The following is a 13,412-nucleotide window of genomic DNA, read 5'->3' as shown; positions in this document are numbered from 1 at the left end:
ATTAAATTGCCCACATAATTTAGTTTGTTTTGCTTGTGTTTAATGTCCCATTGCATGTGGCGCCGATGTTCCACACGCCTGCACACTGTGTTTAATGTCATAATGTCCTCGTTACGTTGAACCTCCACCCCCAAACCCCTTGGTTATATTTGGATTTCTCTTCACTTAAGTGTAACTGTTTCCTCGTGGCTAATTTGATTGTCATGCCATTCACACGACAATCAAAACCGAAAATGCGTTTAGGATTTCAAACAAATGTTAACATTTAAAAGTCTCGAGAAGGAAATAGCCAATCCCTGCGCCATGCTAGCTTTCCCATAATGCTCATGGGTATAATGATGCAGGCTGCTGTGAACCTACAAACGTATTCAGCTGCACAGATATTTGTTGAGGAGGTGGACACTGGCTTCACAGCTTCAGAAGCTTCGTGGAAAACAAAACAAATGTGTTTAATTGGGCTAAATTGCACCGATGCAGTCGGACGTTGACATATTTCACGGTGATTTGCATCTAATTTACCTTTCAATTGTACAATAACAAGGACAGCTAACACGGCGCGCAGATTATAAGCACTGAAACGTTAGTTCACGTTCGCGAAGGCTCATTTATTTTCGCATTAAATAGATAGAGGAAAATTTTAAAACACATTCGTTACGTGATATGTATATGGTGTTCTAAATAAATGTCCACTGTGTGTTAGCTGACTCCTGCGCCCATTGTTACGTTTTAAATACATCGTGCAGACAACAGGATCCGCATGTGCACTTCCTTCGTGTTCGTGAGTTTTTTTCATTTGGCAAAATCACTGCACATTTGTTATTTTCTGTGGTTAAACACGGCACGTCTTAATCCAGAGTAAAAAAAAAATGCGTTCTTTACTTTTTAATGAAAATAACACGAATTATATTCTTCGCAACTTTTCATTTTTATGTGGTTCAATGATTCGGAGTGGTTTCAGATGAGTTGAATGCCCTTGAAAATAACAACACAGTTATACATGTTGTGCATCAGGCTTGCAATAAGGCCACTTTTTAATATGTTATGCATTCTCATCCTGTTGAATTCTAAAATAGTTTCGTCGTGCGTAGTTGTTAAATTGTAATGAAATCGTAATGTCAGAAAATAAACACAGACGACACTTTAAGAATGCAACGGCCTTAAAAATCAATAAGGGCTGCAGTTTAATAGACAAAATAGATTAAAAATACCATAATAGACTCCGCAAAACCGAACGGACAAAGCAAAACTACCAGCAATTGAAATTTTTATGCGCACATAATAATGATATTACATCATGCTGTAACCAGTGGCGCGTAAGCAATAACCCTTCATTTTAACCAGGTCAATATCCACCAGGACAGAACTTTCTCTTGTAAGTTGAAGGAAACGTTTGCGTTTGGAATTTGCCAATGCCAATGTGGTCTTTATTATACACGTCTTTCTTTAGATGGCATGCTTTGGTAATTCCCTGCGAGCGTTGCTCGGGATTGAACCAAGAGCACCACGTGGAGAGTGGCTCGCTAAAAGTCGCTTGGGCGGCAAATGTTGAAGCGTCCGAAGACACTGGCGACTTTCAGAGTACTTGACTCAGGGTTGTGTAGATAGTGATACAGATGTATGGCTGAAAACAGCCGATTAATTAATTAAGAAATGTTCCACTATCACTGTCGCATCTAATTAAATGTCAAATTAAGTTAATTCAGTGCACTGGGTCCACAAAAAGATTGATTTATAATTTAGGAATTTTAATAATTCAGCAATAAATTTTAGGCTAATGCTTTATGAGCTTTTTTATAGTTTGCTTTGACTATATTTCACGGTTTATTTTCTAGACAATGAAAGAAAAAGCAGCTCGTGGTGCTGCGCTGGAACATTTAGTTTCAACACTGTGCAGTGCATGCCATTAATCACTTGTCAGAAACCATATTACATTTATGTTGTACAATCATATTTTGTTTATTAATGGTCTTTTTTATTTGGTGTATCTCTGTGTTCAAGTGTATATGTGGGTTTTGCGACAAATTATTGTGCTTTTGTGACGTAAAATGTCTGTCCTTCTGGTTTTCCACATCTGTCGGCTGTTTTTTGTCCAAATTTTTCATCTGATTTCCATCCAACGTGTGTCTGAACAACCCCTCATTCAAGTGCCCGTTCTGAACCCACACACCATCATCGGGTCCGAGAGCGTGTGCAAACCTGCACTCCTCCTTCCTCGTGTGCACACGTGCGCAATGTGTACACGTATCTCTCTTTCTCCTCCTCCTCCTCCTCCTTCCGCCTCCTCCTCCTCCTCTCTTCCTGCTGCCCGCTCGTTCCGGCGGACGCCTTCGTTCGCTGCGACCAAACAAATGGCGCAGGCGCAACGCGGACACCGCGGTGACGGTCATCGCAGACCCCATCCCTTCCGGTAACGCCGGCACCGCCACCACTACCACCAACTCCGAGGCGTACGTCACCGCGGGCAGCAGTCCCGCCAGCGAGATCGCTCCCACGGCATCGGCCGAGAAGGTCTCCACCGCTTCCGCCGCCTCGCTGGCGAAGATCAAAACCAACGCCCCGGCGAGCCCGACCGTCGCCGCGGCGACCGGGGCGACCTCGTCCTCCGAACCAAAACCGGGCGACCCGTCGTCCATCAAGACGAGCGCGGCGTCGCCCGGTGGCAAGAACGCCGCCGCCGCCGCCGCCGCCGCGGCGTCTCCCACGACGAGCGCCGCTCCGGAGCAGGAGAAGCCGAAGAGTCATCCCCGAGCGCCGAGCTCCGGCTCTCCCGTTGTCACGGCGGCGACGCCGAGTCCCAAGTCCCGTTCGGCTCCGCGGCCGCCCGGGGCCGCTCAGGCCGGCGCGGCAAGCCCGGTGGCGGCGACAGCGGTGGCGGTTGGGGCAGGGGGGGCGACTCCGGCGCAAGCCGCTCCAACGGCGGAAAAGAAAGCGGACACGCCGAAGGAAGACGGCGCGGCCACGACTGCCCCTCCCGCTGCGTCCCCCGTCGTGAATCACAGCACCGGTGGCACCAATGCCGCGGCCAGCCCTGCGAAACCTCCCGTGGCCACCGCGGCCGCAGCAAGTGCCGCCGGCCAAGCGCCGAAGCCGGAGAAGCCGGCAGAGGCGAACGCAGGGCCGAAAAAGGACGTCAAGGCCGAGGAGCCATCGGGCGGAAAATCTTCGGCGGCGGGGGCCGGAGGCGGCGGCGGCGGCGGCGGCGACAGGGACGGGCCGGTGGACGGACTCGGGGAACTCGACTTGGCTAGAGACGTTTTCGCGGCGCTCGCGGCAGCTGGGGAAACGTACGCCAGCGCTCGATTTCCTGCTTCATGTCCGTGCCGTGCTTTCGTGCCCGTGCAGTTGCCTCCGCTCTCCGTGTCGTGATGTGGCTCCGTGTCGTGATGTGGCTGTCGTGCGTGTGGTCAATGGAGGTGCTTGGAACCGCCGTGTCCGGTCGTGCGGCGACGCCGTTAATTTTATTTTCTCGATTTATTTTTGTTGATTTATTTTTCGTCTATTTAATTTGTTGATTTATTTCGGTTGATTCGTGAGCTTTGCTCGTTGTTGTAGATCACCATGGGCCCCGATGACGTTCGGTCGATCGTCGAACGCCGCTCGCGTAGTGAAGTTGGTTTTTTTCTTCTTCGTGCGGTTTGGTTTTCTGAGAATGATCTTGTTTTATCTCTTCTGCACATAGTGTGTGAGTTTATTAGTACGTGGAAAACAAATGAGGATTGAAAGCCAGACCTAAACCAAATAAGAGAACGATTCAGTTTTCGTGTGTGAAAAATGTGCCTTTTGTCATCACCATCATCATCACCATCACAATGCTGTTTTCCATATTTTAAAGCATGTGCATGCTCATTTGTAGCTCCTTTTTACATTAATTTTATTACATACAGTCATTTATATACGGTTTATACTCTTGTCAGGCTTTTTCACACGAACTAGACAGAGTGCCGCATTAAATTGAAGGGTTGCATTTTGTAATGGAGCAAACACACGAGTTATGCACATTAGGGTTTCAATTGCCATTGCTCGCAAACAAACACGCCCTTGTGATTGCAAACAAATGTTAACTCGTGGTTGTCGTGTGTCGCTGTTGTTCTTGTCATTGTTCTTCTTGTCGTGGGATTTCTGCGATGAATGCAGGAAATCTCCGGCAAAGGAGGAGCCGTCTGAAACCGTGACGGCGCCCCCTGCGCCCGAAGTAAAAGCCGACGACGTGGAGCTCAAGACGGTCCCCAACGAGGCCATCCAGCCCGTGGCCAACCAAAACGAGAGCAAGGCATGATGGGATTTCCACTGCCGCCACCACTCCCGCGCCCCCCCCACTCCCATCCCCGTCCACTCAGTCGCCTCGCTCCTAACTGTCCCTCCCCGCCCCACCCCGAAGCAAATTTCCTGACCCAAAACGATTTTTGGTTAATTTTTAAGGCGTTCTGTGTTGTGCACGCAATTTGTGAGATTCATCCTCATCTAACCCACCATTCCTTCCTTCCTTGTGCAACAAAAAAATAAACTCCTAGGTATCCCAAACATTTCCCCACAATTCTTTACTGCAAGGAGTCCATAGTAGCTCCAAATTACAAAACCCAGCGGCATGATGGGAGCTCGCTTACTTTTAGCCTGTGGTTACGTGACAACATTTAAAAAAAAAAAATTACGATTGAAGTCGTTTTAGCAATTTTTTTCGGGAAGTATTTTTTTTTAGCATAACACCTGAAGTTGTTAGTCATCTCACTGTACAAAATAATATTCAAATTGCGTTTATGAGATAACACCCTAAAAAAATACCATTTTAATGTTAACACATTCCATGGTCATTATAAATATTTTTTCGCATGCGAAATTTTTATTTACTTCCCAAGATTCGTTTTGAGTGTAATTATTGGCATGTTTTCGAGCTGTCATTCTTAAACAAAAAGACGAGCAGTGTATCCGTAATTTTCATGGAAATGTTGATGTCTTAAACATTCATTCAACTTTCAAAAGACTGCTTCACGTGTAATTTTATTTTAACAAGATGTCAATGCTATTTAGTGGATTTTACATTGTTTTGTAACAAGTTAATCCAAAGTAAAAAAAAAAAAACCCACCCATTTCACATTAAAAGTTACTTAGAGAATAGTTATTATGGCATACTTTTAAAACATCAATATTTTATTTTTACAAAAAACATTCCAGTGTAAGAATTGCTATTATAAGTTCCAAATTGGGCTTGTGAGCGAGAAAAACAAAGCCGCCTATTCCGTTCTTAATTGTTTTTAAGAGAAGGTCGCCGCCCCCATCTTCGGCACATTTTTTTAGCCAATAGTTGCTTACAAAAAAAAACTAAAACAAAAAAATAAATGTTAAAAAGATTCCACTTAAAAACTGGCATATTTTTTAGGGTTTTTGATAAGAGCAACAGCGACTAGTCGCGTTTTTAAATGTTGCATTTGTATTTTATATATTGTTTTTTGCGTTCATTTCCAACCCAGGCTTACAACTCGAACAGTGCCATCTCTCAATGATTGCGCGTACATGTCTGCGTACAGAATATGTACTTATAATTAGAAACACGCAAACACACACACGAACCCTGACCTAAAAAACCGAATACATAAAGTCACGTATTGTGTAGCGTGTGTGCCAGCCATTGATTTTGTTTTGATTCCCAGAGAGGAAAATCGAAAAACGAAAATATTTAAGCAAGTGTTGACGTGCTTTTGTACTTATACGTACGAAAACATTTTCATCATCTTGGTTCTTTTTGTTTTTACAATTTATGGTAGCTTCGAATGTTCTCCTTAATTTTTATTTTTTAATACAAAAGTACTTTCTATTTCTAAAAGGATTATTTCATACTGCATGGCCTGAAGTTTTTTGGTTTCGCAACGTGCGTGTACGTGCCAGGATTTTGTAAGGTTTCCGTTATTCAAACAAATGTTTATTTCACAGTGTTTTTGTCTATATGTATATTTTAAGACATACATACGGCGTTGCTTGAGGTCTGGTGCCTGTTTTATTTTTTAATCCAACATATATTCCAATTAAACAATCGGAATGCACGTAATGATGCAATATTTATGAATGATTTATAAAAAAATGTTTTCGTTATGAATCAAAACAACAAAGCCATCATTATTAGCAGAGTGCTATCACTGCCCAATTTTTCAGTCGCGTGGCAATAGTACTTGATTGAATAATCCCGCTAAATTTGTTTGGGAATGTTTGAAATCGGGAAAGAAAAAATATAAACCAATTATTCAAACGCCGATCTAAATTACAACTTAAAATTGTATAAACTTGCAAATCTCCTTAGTGCAACAGACCTTAAGTAGCTTCCATTGGCTGGGAAAAAAAACGTTGTATTATTGTGAAATGTGTGTGCGCGCGCGTGCTGTATGCTTGAAAGTATGCTGAGGTTTAGAATGCAGGCTAGTGGTATAGAGCCTTACCCTTGCGTAGCGTTAGCTCATAGATTATCCAAGGATTGCAATGTCGGGTTGTTAACTTAATATCAAGGATACATACAAGACTCGTAGAAGTAAGACGCACTTCATTGTGTCAAAAATAATAACAGAGTACATTTGGAATTCATAGTGCAGGGCTGTCACATGTTTGTATGTATATTGAACTTATTTCGCACCGTAAGTAGCCAACCGTGCTAATCTGAGGTGCGGAGGAAAGACAACAAATTAAACATAAAAATACGTTTTAAAGGAATGAGTCTTCAATCTGGACTTAAAAGTGCATAGCTCCAGTGGCTTCCTAATTGCGTAAGGAAGAGCGTTCCAGACGGCCGCAGAAGCGTATCCGAAAGCGCGCAATGCAGTGACCGTCCTTATTCGATGGCTAGCTAAGAGCCGCTGCGAGGATGACCAGAGTTCACGTGATGGTCACAAAGGTTGGTGATATGTTTCACAGACATAGTCTGCAGTAGCTTCACGGTGGGGGGAGGGGGGGGTGGCAGTGTTTGCTGCGTGTTAATCCCAATTGGGTCATTTGCAAAAATGTGGATCTTAGGCGTCGTTCAAAATGGCCTCCAAACGATGCCACGGGATATTTAACGTCCACTGTTGAAGCAGATGGCAGTATAATTTTACAGTTAATAGACCTGCAGTTATAACCAGGGACTGCCTTCCGAATTTGAACCACAAATATCTGCAACAAGCGGTAGGCAACACACTACAGCTCGGCCAAGTCCACCGCGCCTTGCTGTCCCAGGAGTATACATTTTATATTGTGCCAGATTTTCTTATGTATAGTTCTCTAATCAAATGTGGGTTGTATTCCATGACCTTGGAATGGTCTTTGCTTGAGATTCACATTTAAATGTGGATTGGTTTAAAGAATGAGAAACTGCAGTACCTATTTTAATGTCTTCACATATCCATATGTGGCAGACCCTGGACAGTTGAATCTGACATGTCTAAGTGTGAAAGTGCTGGTTAATTGTCCTCACAACCCACCAGTGCTTGTTCATCTATTCCAGTAAATGAGTAAATCGGTGTAACTTATTTAAACATTTATGTGTTACCTCCCACGTGACTTACCTCCCACGTGATGAGAACCGGCTTAACAATGTAATTGGACTTAATGCTTAGCTAAAAGTAGAACGAATGGCAGTTGTAAATGTTGTGGATTTACTCTCAAACACACCGGTGGGCTGAAGTAGTAACTAATTCGCGCTTTGTTTACGTGACAAATCCTTTACTAATTGGCTGTGTCGGGTGGTGGAGGATTTCGACGCATTTATACTTACGCGATCCAACCCAATAACCTTGATTATGAATAATATTTGTCGCGAAAGCCTAGGTGTTAAACTCATGCCAGTTATTTGAACATACCTCTCACCACGCTCGTTAGTGCGGGTTGGGGGCAACGACCGGTCCAGGTAGAACTCGCCACCGAAGTTGACCGTGACTGGAAATCGAACTTAGGTTTGCCGGGTTTATTGTGCAGCGAAATAACCATTCCACCTACCGGTTGCTAAGCCATAGAAAATAACACAGGTGCCATGTGCGAAATTATTCCACCCCTCCCCCCCCAAGGCAGTCCGGTATACTATCCTTGATTTTTAAGTGCAAGTGAAGGTTTTGTAATATTAATAATTGCAAAAGGTGTTGCGAAAGTAAGTAGTTTACGTTTTCTCTCTTATTATTATTTTTAAACATGCGGTAGTTTAGCAATCTAATCCCTGTGTAATTAGTTCACGTGTGCCGGTGACGTCGCTCGATGCTGGTTTAAGGTGTCCGTGTTACGACCAAGCTCTGCGTTTTGCTGGCTTTGTCGTTTTACATCTAGGGGGTTTGGAGGAGGAGGCGAAAGGCGAGACAAATAAAAATCAGACACCATCTGCATTCAAATGCAGAATAAACCAGTTACGCTGACCTGTGTATTATAGACGAGTGTGCATATTGTAACTTTGAGCAACGCCCAGCTGCCGAAACGGACCCGATCTCATTGTTAGCAAGAACAACAATGCCACGTGTTGCTTTTTTTCTCTTAGCGAGCGCAACAAATTCGTAAATGCGGTGAGGATAATCTTGCCAGACAGTGGGTCCCCGACTCGTTCACTTCTCGCCGATACAGCCGAGGCCGCCGGATGATGTTAATATAAATGTGTTTGTTTCTGCGTGCATCAGTAATGATAGAAGTAATAAAACACACCGCGAAATTTGAATGCATTGTCATTTGAACGACGTCGATGTTCGCTTGGACGTTTATATATATTTAAAAAAAATCGTCGCCCCGGTAGCCACGGTCATGCGCCGTCCGCTTGGCTCACATTCGCAGGGAATTATTTTTGTTGGTGGAAAAGCTTGGCTCAAAACACCTTTGACGCCATAGAGCGGCTTTCTTCGTTGCAAGGCCTGGCGGGCCACTAGTGGCCCCTGACTTGCGGCCATCGAACAAAAAACACAAATGGTGACAACACCCCCCATCATCATCGTCATCGTGCTGCTGTCAAACCCAACAGTGGTTTAAAAATGTGTGGCAATCCTCACACTGCTGATGATGCCTTATCGGCGAAAGTGACCCCCCCTCCCCCTCTGAGAATCAGTGAACAACATTGCCCTAGACATTATTCCCATTAATTTACAAGCACCGTCTTGCGATCTGAAGAATGCATACTGTGCGGCTGTGTGTTTTTGGCAATTGCCCGTGCCTGCGACAGTGTGCGGAGACAATGGGCAAAGGCATCGTTCACGACAGTTTTTTTTTTAAAGCGTAAAAACAAACCGGTCTCCTGTGTGTGGTTAAAAAAAAATCTAAACAACCTTCAACCTTTTCACCCTTCTACTCTCATGTTTGCTTTCGGCTCTGAAAGGGCAGCGTCAATGTCCGAGACGCCGTCTTGGGCAAGGGAGGCAGCTGTCTTGAACAAGGGAGGCAGGCTCCTTTGCTCAAAAACCCACTGGCGCCATTTGCTTCGCTGAAAAAGTCACATTTTTGTCAAAGGGTGGTCGACCCTTTTTATCCGTCGAATGGAAACACTCGAGCATAATCGAGGTTTTTTTTTATTAGTTCGATCGCGTTTTTACGCGACCTTTACCGTAAATCGCGATTTACGCGATCTAGCCCCCCCCCCCCCCAAAAAAAAAAAAACCTCTTATGGATGATATTGGTCGCGAAAGCCTACGTGTTAAACGGAAACATCTCGAATCGGGACAGTTCATGTGAAAGCGCTTGGGAAAAGGATAACGAATTCTGTCCTTCGTTTTCGTGTCGGCGTGACGTAGCTGGCAATTGCCTAAAAACTGATTAGAATGAAATAAAAAATTAAGAAGACGCCCGGCTGTCTCTGAAACCACGGCGCTGTGTCATTGAGGTCACCGCTTTTTTGGACTCAGAGCAAACAGGCTGCGTGGAGCTAACGAGCCAGACGGCGCTGTCAAAACAGAGCTGTGTTTGTCAAAGTTAATGGCATATAGAGTAGCGTATTTGTATTCGGTAATGAAACAAACATATCTTAGCTTGTACGATTAAAAAAAAGGGGGGGTGAACCTTCCCCCACTCACCGCTTGCTCACCACGTGTCGTGCATCTGACCAGGGTAGCGTGCAGTTAGTCAGCAATGCTGTGATGCTGATGGCAGTAAGACAATGGGCACAATATTACTTAATTTTACCTGTACTTCGGATAAAGTAAGATGAGCAACAGAAGTAGCACACTGATTGTCAATTGATATGCCTATGCGCTTGTTGCAAAAACAGGGTTTGTTAAGATCGTGGTTCCTGTTTCTTCTAATCTGCTTTTTTTCCTGGATTCAAATATTCGTCTTGTGGTTTCATTTTTTGAAGGGGGGGGGGGATACCGTCAATACCAAGGGGAAGTGAAAACGATGTTCAGAAAAATGGGAGGCTTGTCTCGTGAACGCGTTCTGTAAAAAAAAAATAGAAAAATAACAAAGCTGCAGCCGTCTCTGTTGTTCAGATGTTGTGTCAACAGATTGAGTTTATAGTTGTGTTTCTTCTGTGCATGTGATTTTGCCGGATGCAAACGGCCAATCTCAAAATTGTACCCACTCAACAGCTCGTCCACCATCCACAACGTCCGCTCGCTCACTCACCCACCGACCCACTCACCCATCCACCCACAACCACCCACTCACCTGCCCAGTCACTCGCTCAACCACTCATCCATTCACAACCACTCACTCACGTACTCAATCACTCTATCAACCACTCGTCCTTTCACAACCACCCACTCACCTGCCCAGTCACTCGCTCAACCACTCGTCGATTCACAACCACTCACTCACGTACTCAACCACTCTATCAACCACTCGTCCTTTCACAACCACCCACTCACCTGCCCAGTCACTCGCTCAACCACTCGTCGATTCACAACCACTCACTCACCTACTCAATCACTCTATCAACCACTCGTCCATTCACAACCATCCACTCACCTGCCCAGTCACTTGCTCAACCACTCGTCGATTCACAACCACTCACTCACCTACTCAATCACTCTATCAACCACTCGTCCATTCACAACCACCCACTCACCTGCCCAGTCACTCGCTCAACCACTCGTCCATTCACAACCTCTCACTCACCTACTCAATCACTCTATCAACCACTCGTCCATTCACAACCACCCACTCACCTCCCCAGTCACTCACTCAACCACCCAGGCAACACCCGCGTCGTCATCCGCACCTTGTTGCGTTCTTCTGTAAATACGTTTGAAAAATTCATCCGGGACACCAACAACTACAACAACCCCTCTTCATCGAGTGCAGTGTGTGTGTGTAGGTCACCGTTATCAAGTAGCATATATTGCCACCGTGAAGAAGAAAAACAGATTGAAACAAAAATAAAATAAATACGAGGAAAAAAACAACTAACATGTTTGAATAAATCTGAACGCAATGAGGAATTCTGCAGCATGCTTGTTTTCATTTTTACATGCCTCTATCATGTCCGTTACCGATTAAAACCTAAAACATTTTATTTTACCAGGTAAGGCCCACTGAGCTGTACAGTTATATTTTTTTTTGTTATCACAAATGATAGCTCAACGAAGCGGCTTATCATGTTGAAATTTATAGCAGCCCAATACTGTAAACGCATGTTGATTCCAAATGTGGAGGGAACTGGAGGACCCGGCTCACATGAGTGGCGAGTGATATTGATCCAGAGTGTCTCCAAGAAACTCACACGGATCATGCAGAGTGGTCTCGCCTCATGACACTGCATGGAGAAGCCTGCTCGCAGTTTAAGCTAAAAAACAAACTTATTATTTCGCAGATAAGGCCCACTTGGGGCTATACAACTCTTTTTAAATAAGTGACCTGGTCAGAAATGATGTGCTCAACGAAGTGGCTTAAGTGGACATTTATTGAAGCCAAATACTCAAAATGCATGTTTATAAATGTGGGGGGAAAACCCGGAGGACCCAGAGAAAAATCCACACGACCACGGGGAGAACATGCAAGTTTCAAATATACAACAGGTGTCAAGGTCAGGATCGAACCCACGACCTTCTACATACCAGACGAGGTAGTTAACATCTCGCCACCGTAACAACCTAAGGTTCTACTCAGCACATTCGTATTTATACAATTCAAATACTTAATGTTATATAAGAAATGCTTTTAGATTTAAATTCCGAGGCCCCCATCGACACGAACAACACAATACACCTGGCAAAGCGCCCTCATAACAATACCAACGCAAAGCAAGCAACTGGGCAGATGGCACAAAAAAACCATCACAACCACACACCTGGGTGAGCATCTCTGCCGAATGAATGTGGAATTTTGACCACACACTCAAGACAACTAAGAGCAGTCAGGACGGCCCAGCATTTGCAAGAGCATCGGATTCAATGATTTCACATATGAGATTTTATTCATGGTTAATATATTTTTTTACAATTACTTTTCAGCCAAACATTTACAATTGTAGTGGGTCGCAAACCCCCTTTGCGATACTGTCATCTCTTAGACCAATATGTTGTACATCGCAATGATATATTGTGTGAGCCACCAACCCCACCTGCAAAAGAGATTAAATAATATCGGAGTAATAATAATGTCTTCGATTTAAAGCTTTCGTGACTGCAAGTATTCATCTTCTTTGGTTCTTTCGGTAAAGTCGCGTAGAATGAGAATAAAATAAAACAATGAAATTCTCACGACGTTTCGGCCACAACACAAGTAGCCTTCTTCAGGTGAAGGAACAAAACTGTCGGGACGACAGAGCTTTAATGAACGCTGCTAAGATTCGCAGCGTCTTTTTAAGCGGGTTGAGAGAAGTGAGGCACCTTGACAAAGGGGTTTACATATCAAACAGGAGAATTTATCATTGAAATAGCTGGGGGATTAGCTTGTGACTGGTCACAGAAATAGCTATGTTAAAGTCAAAGCCTACACATCCACAGAGGCACCTAGTACAAATCAAACAGGAGAATTTAGCATTGAAATAACTGAGGGATTAGCTTGTGACTGGTCACAGAAATAGCTATGTTAAAGTCAAAGCCGACACATCCACAGAGGCACCTAGTGTATGGACGCCAAAAGGGGGCTGCAACAACTCAAATATCATACAGTAAACCGATGTGAAAAAACCTGAGTCTAAATTACATCAATATAATAAATGTACTCAATATATTCTTCAATAAGCAGAGCTATTAACAGCAACTGGGTATACACTACACTATATAATGAATACCATATAGTAAACAGATAAAAAACTAAAATATAAACTACCTCAATCTTCTTTGGTTCTTTCGGTAAAGTCACGTAGACTGAGAATAAAATAATAAATTGATAAAATAAAATAACACAATAAAATTCTCACGACGTTTCGGCCACAACACAAGCGGCCTTCATCAGGTGAAGGGACGAGACTGTTTGGAGGACAGCGCTGGAGCGAACACAGCCAAGCCCAGACCGCGACCTTTAAGCTTGGCTGTGTTCGCTCCAGCGCT

At 44.1% G+C, this 13,412-nt stretch overlaps 1 protein-coding gene across 4 annotated transcripts in view; it reads left to right on the top strand.

The window, feature by feature from the left end:
- The window catches only part of NCAM1 (neural cell adhesion molecule 1), a 216,082-nt gene extending 204,725 nt beyond the window's left edge, over positions 1–11,357 (top strand). For 3 of the 4 annotated variants that reach the window (XM_076071289.1, XM_032964618.2, XM_076071288.1), the window contains 2 exons: positions 2,358–3,284; positions 4,135–11,357. In XM_076071289.1, the coding sequence (XP_075927404.1) occupies positions 2,358–3,284; positions 4,135–4,276 (1,069 nt within the window). In that variant the 3' untranslated portion in view covers positions 4,277–11,357. The remainder of the gene's footprint in view (positions 1–2,357; positions 3,285–4,134) is intronic. The other variant, XM_076071290.1, reaches the window with a different exon arrangement.
- The last annotated feature ends 2,055 nt before the right edge of the window (positions 11,358–13,412 follow it).

This window comes from Petromyzon marinus, chromosome 32, assembly GCF_048934315.1.
Source record: "Petromyzon marinus isolate PM22_M1 ecotype Great Lakes invasive population chromosome 32, UKy_Petmar_22M1.pri1.0, whole genome shotgun sequence".
In the NCBI taxonomy this organism is placed as follows: Eukaryota; Metazoa; Chordata; class Hyperoartia; order Petromyzontiformes; family Petromyzontidae; genus Petromyzon; species Petromyzon marinus.
The sequence above is the reverse complement of the archived record's forward strand: the minus strand, read 5'-3'. Positions and strand labels throughout refer to the sequence as shown.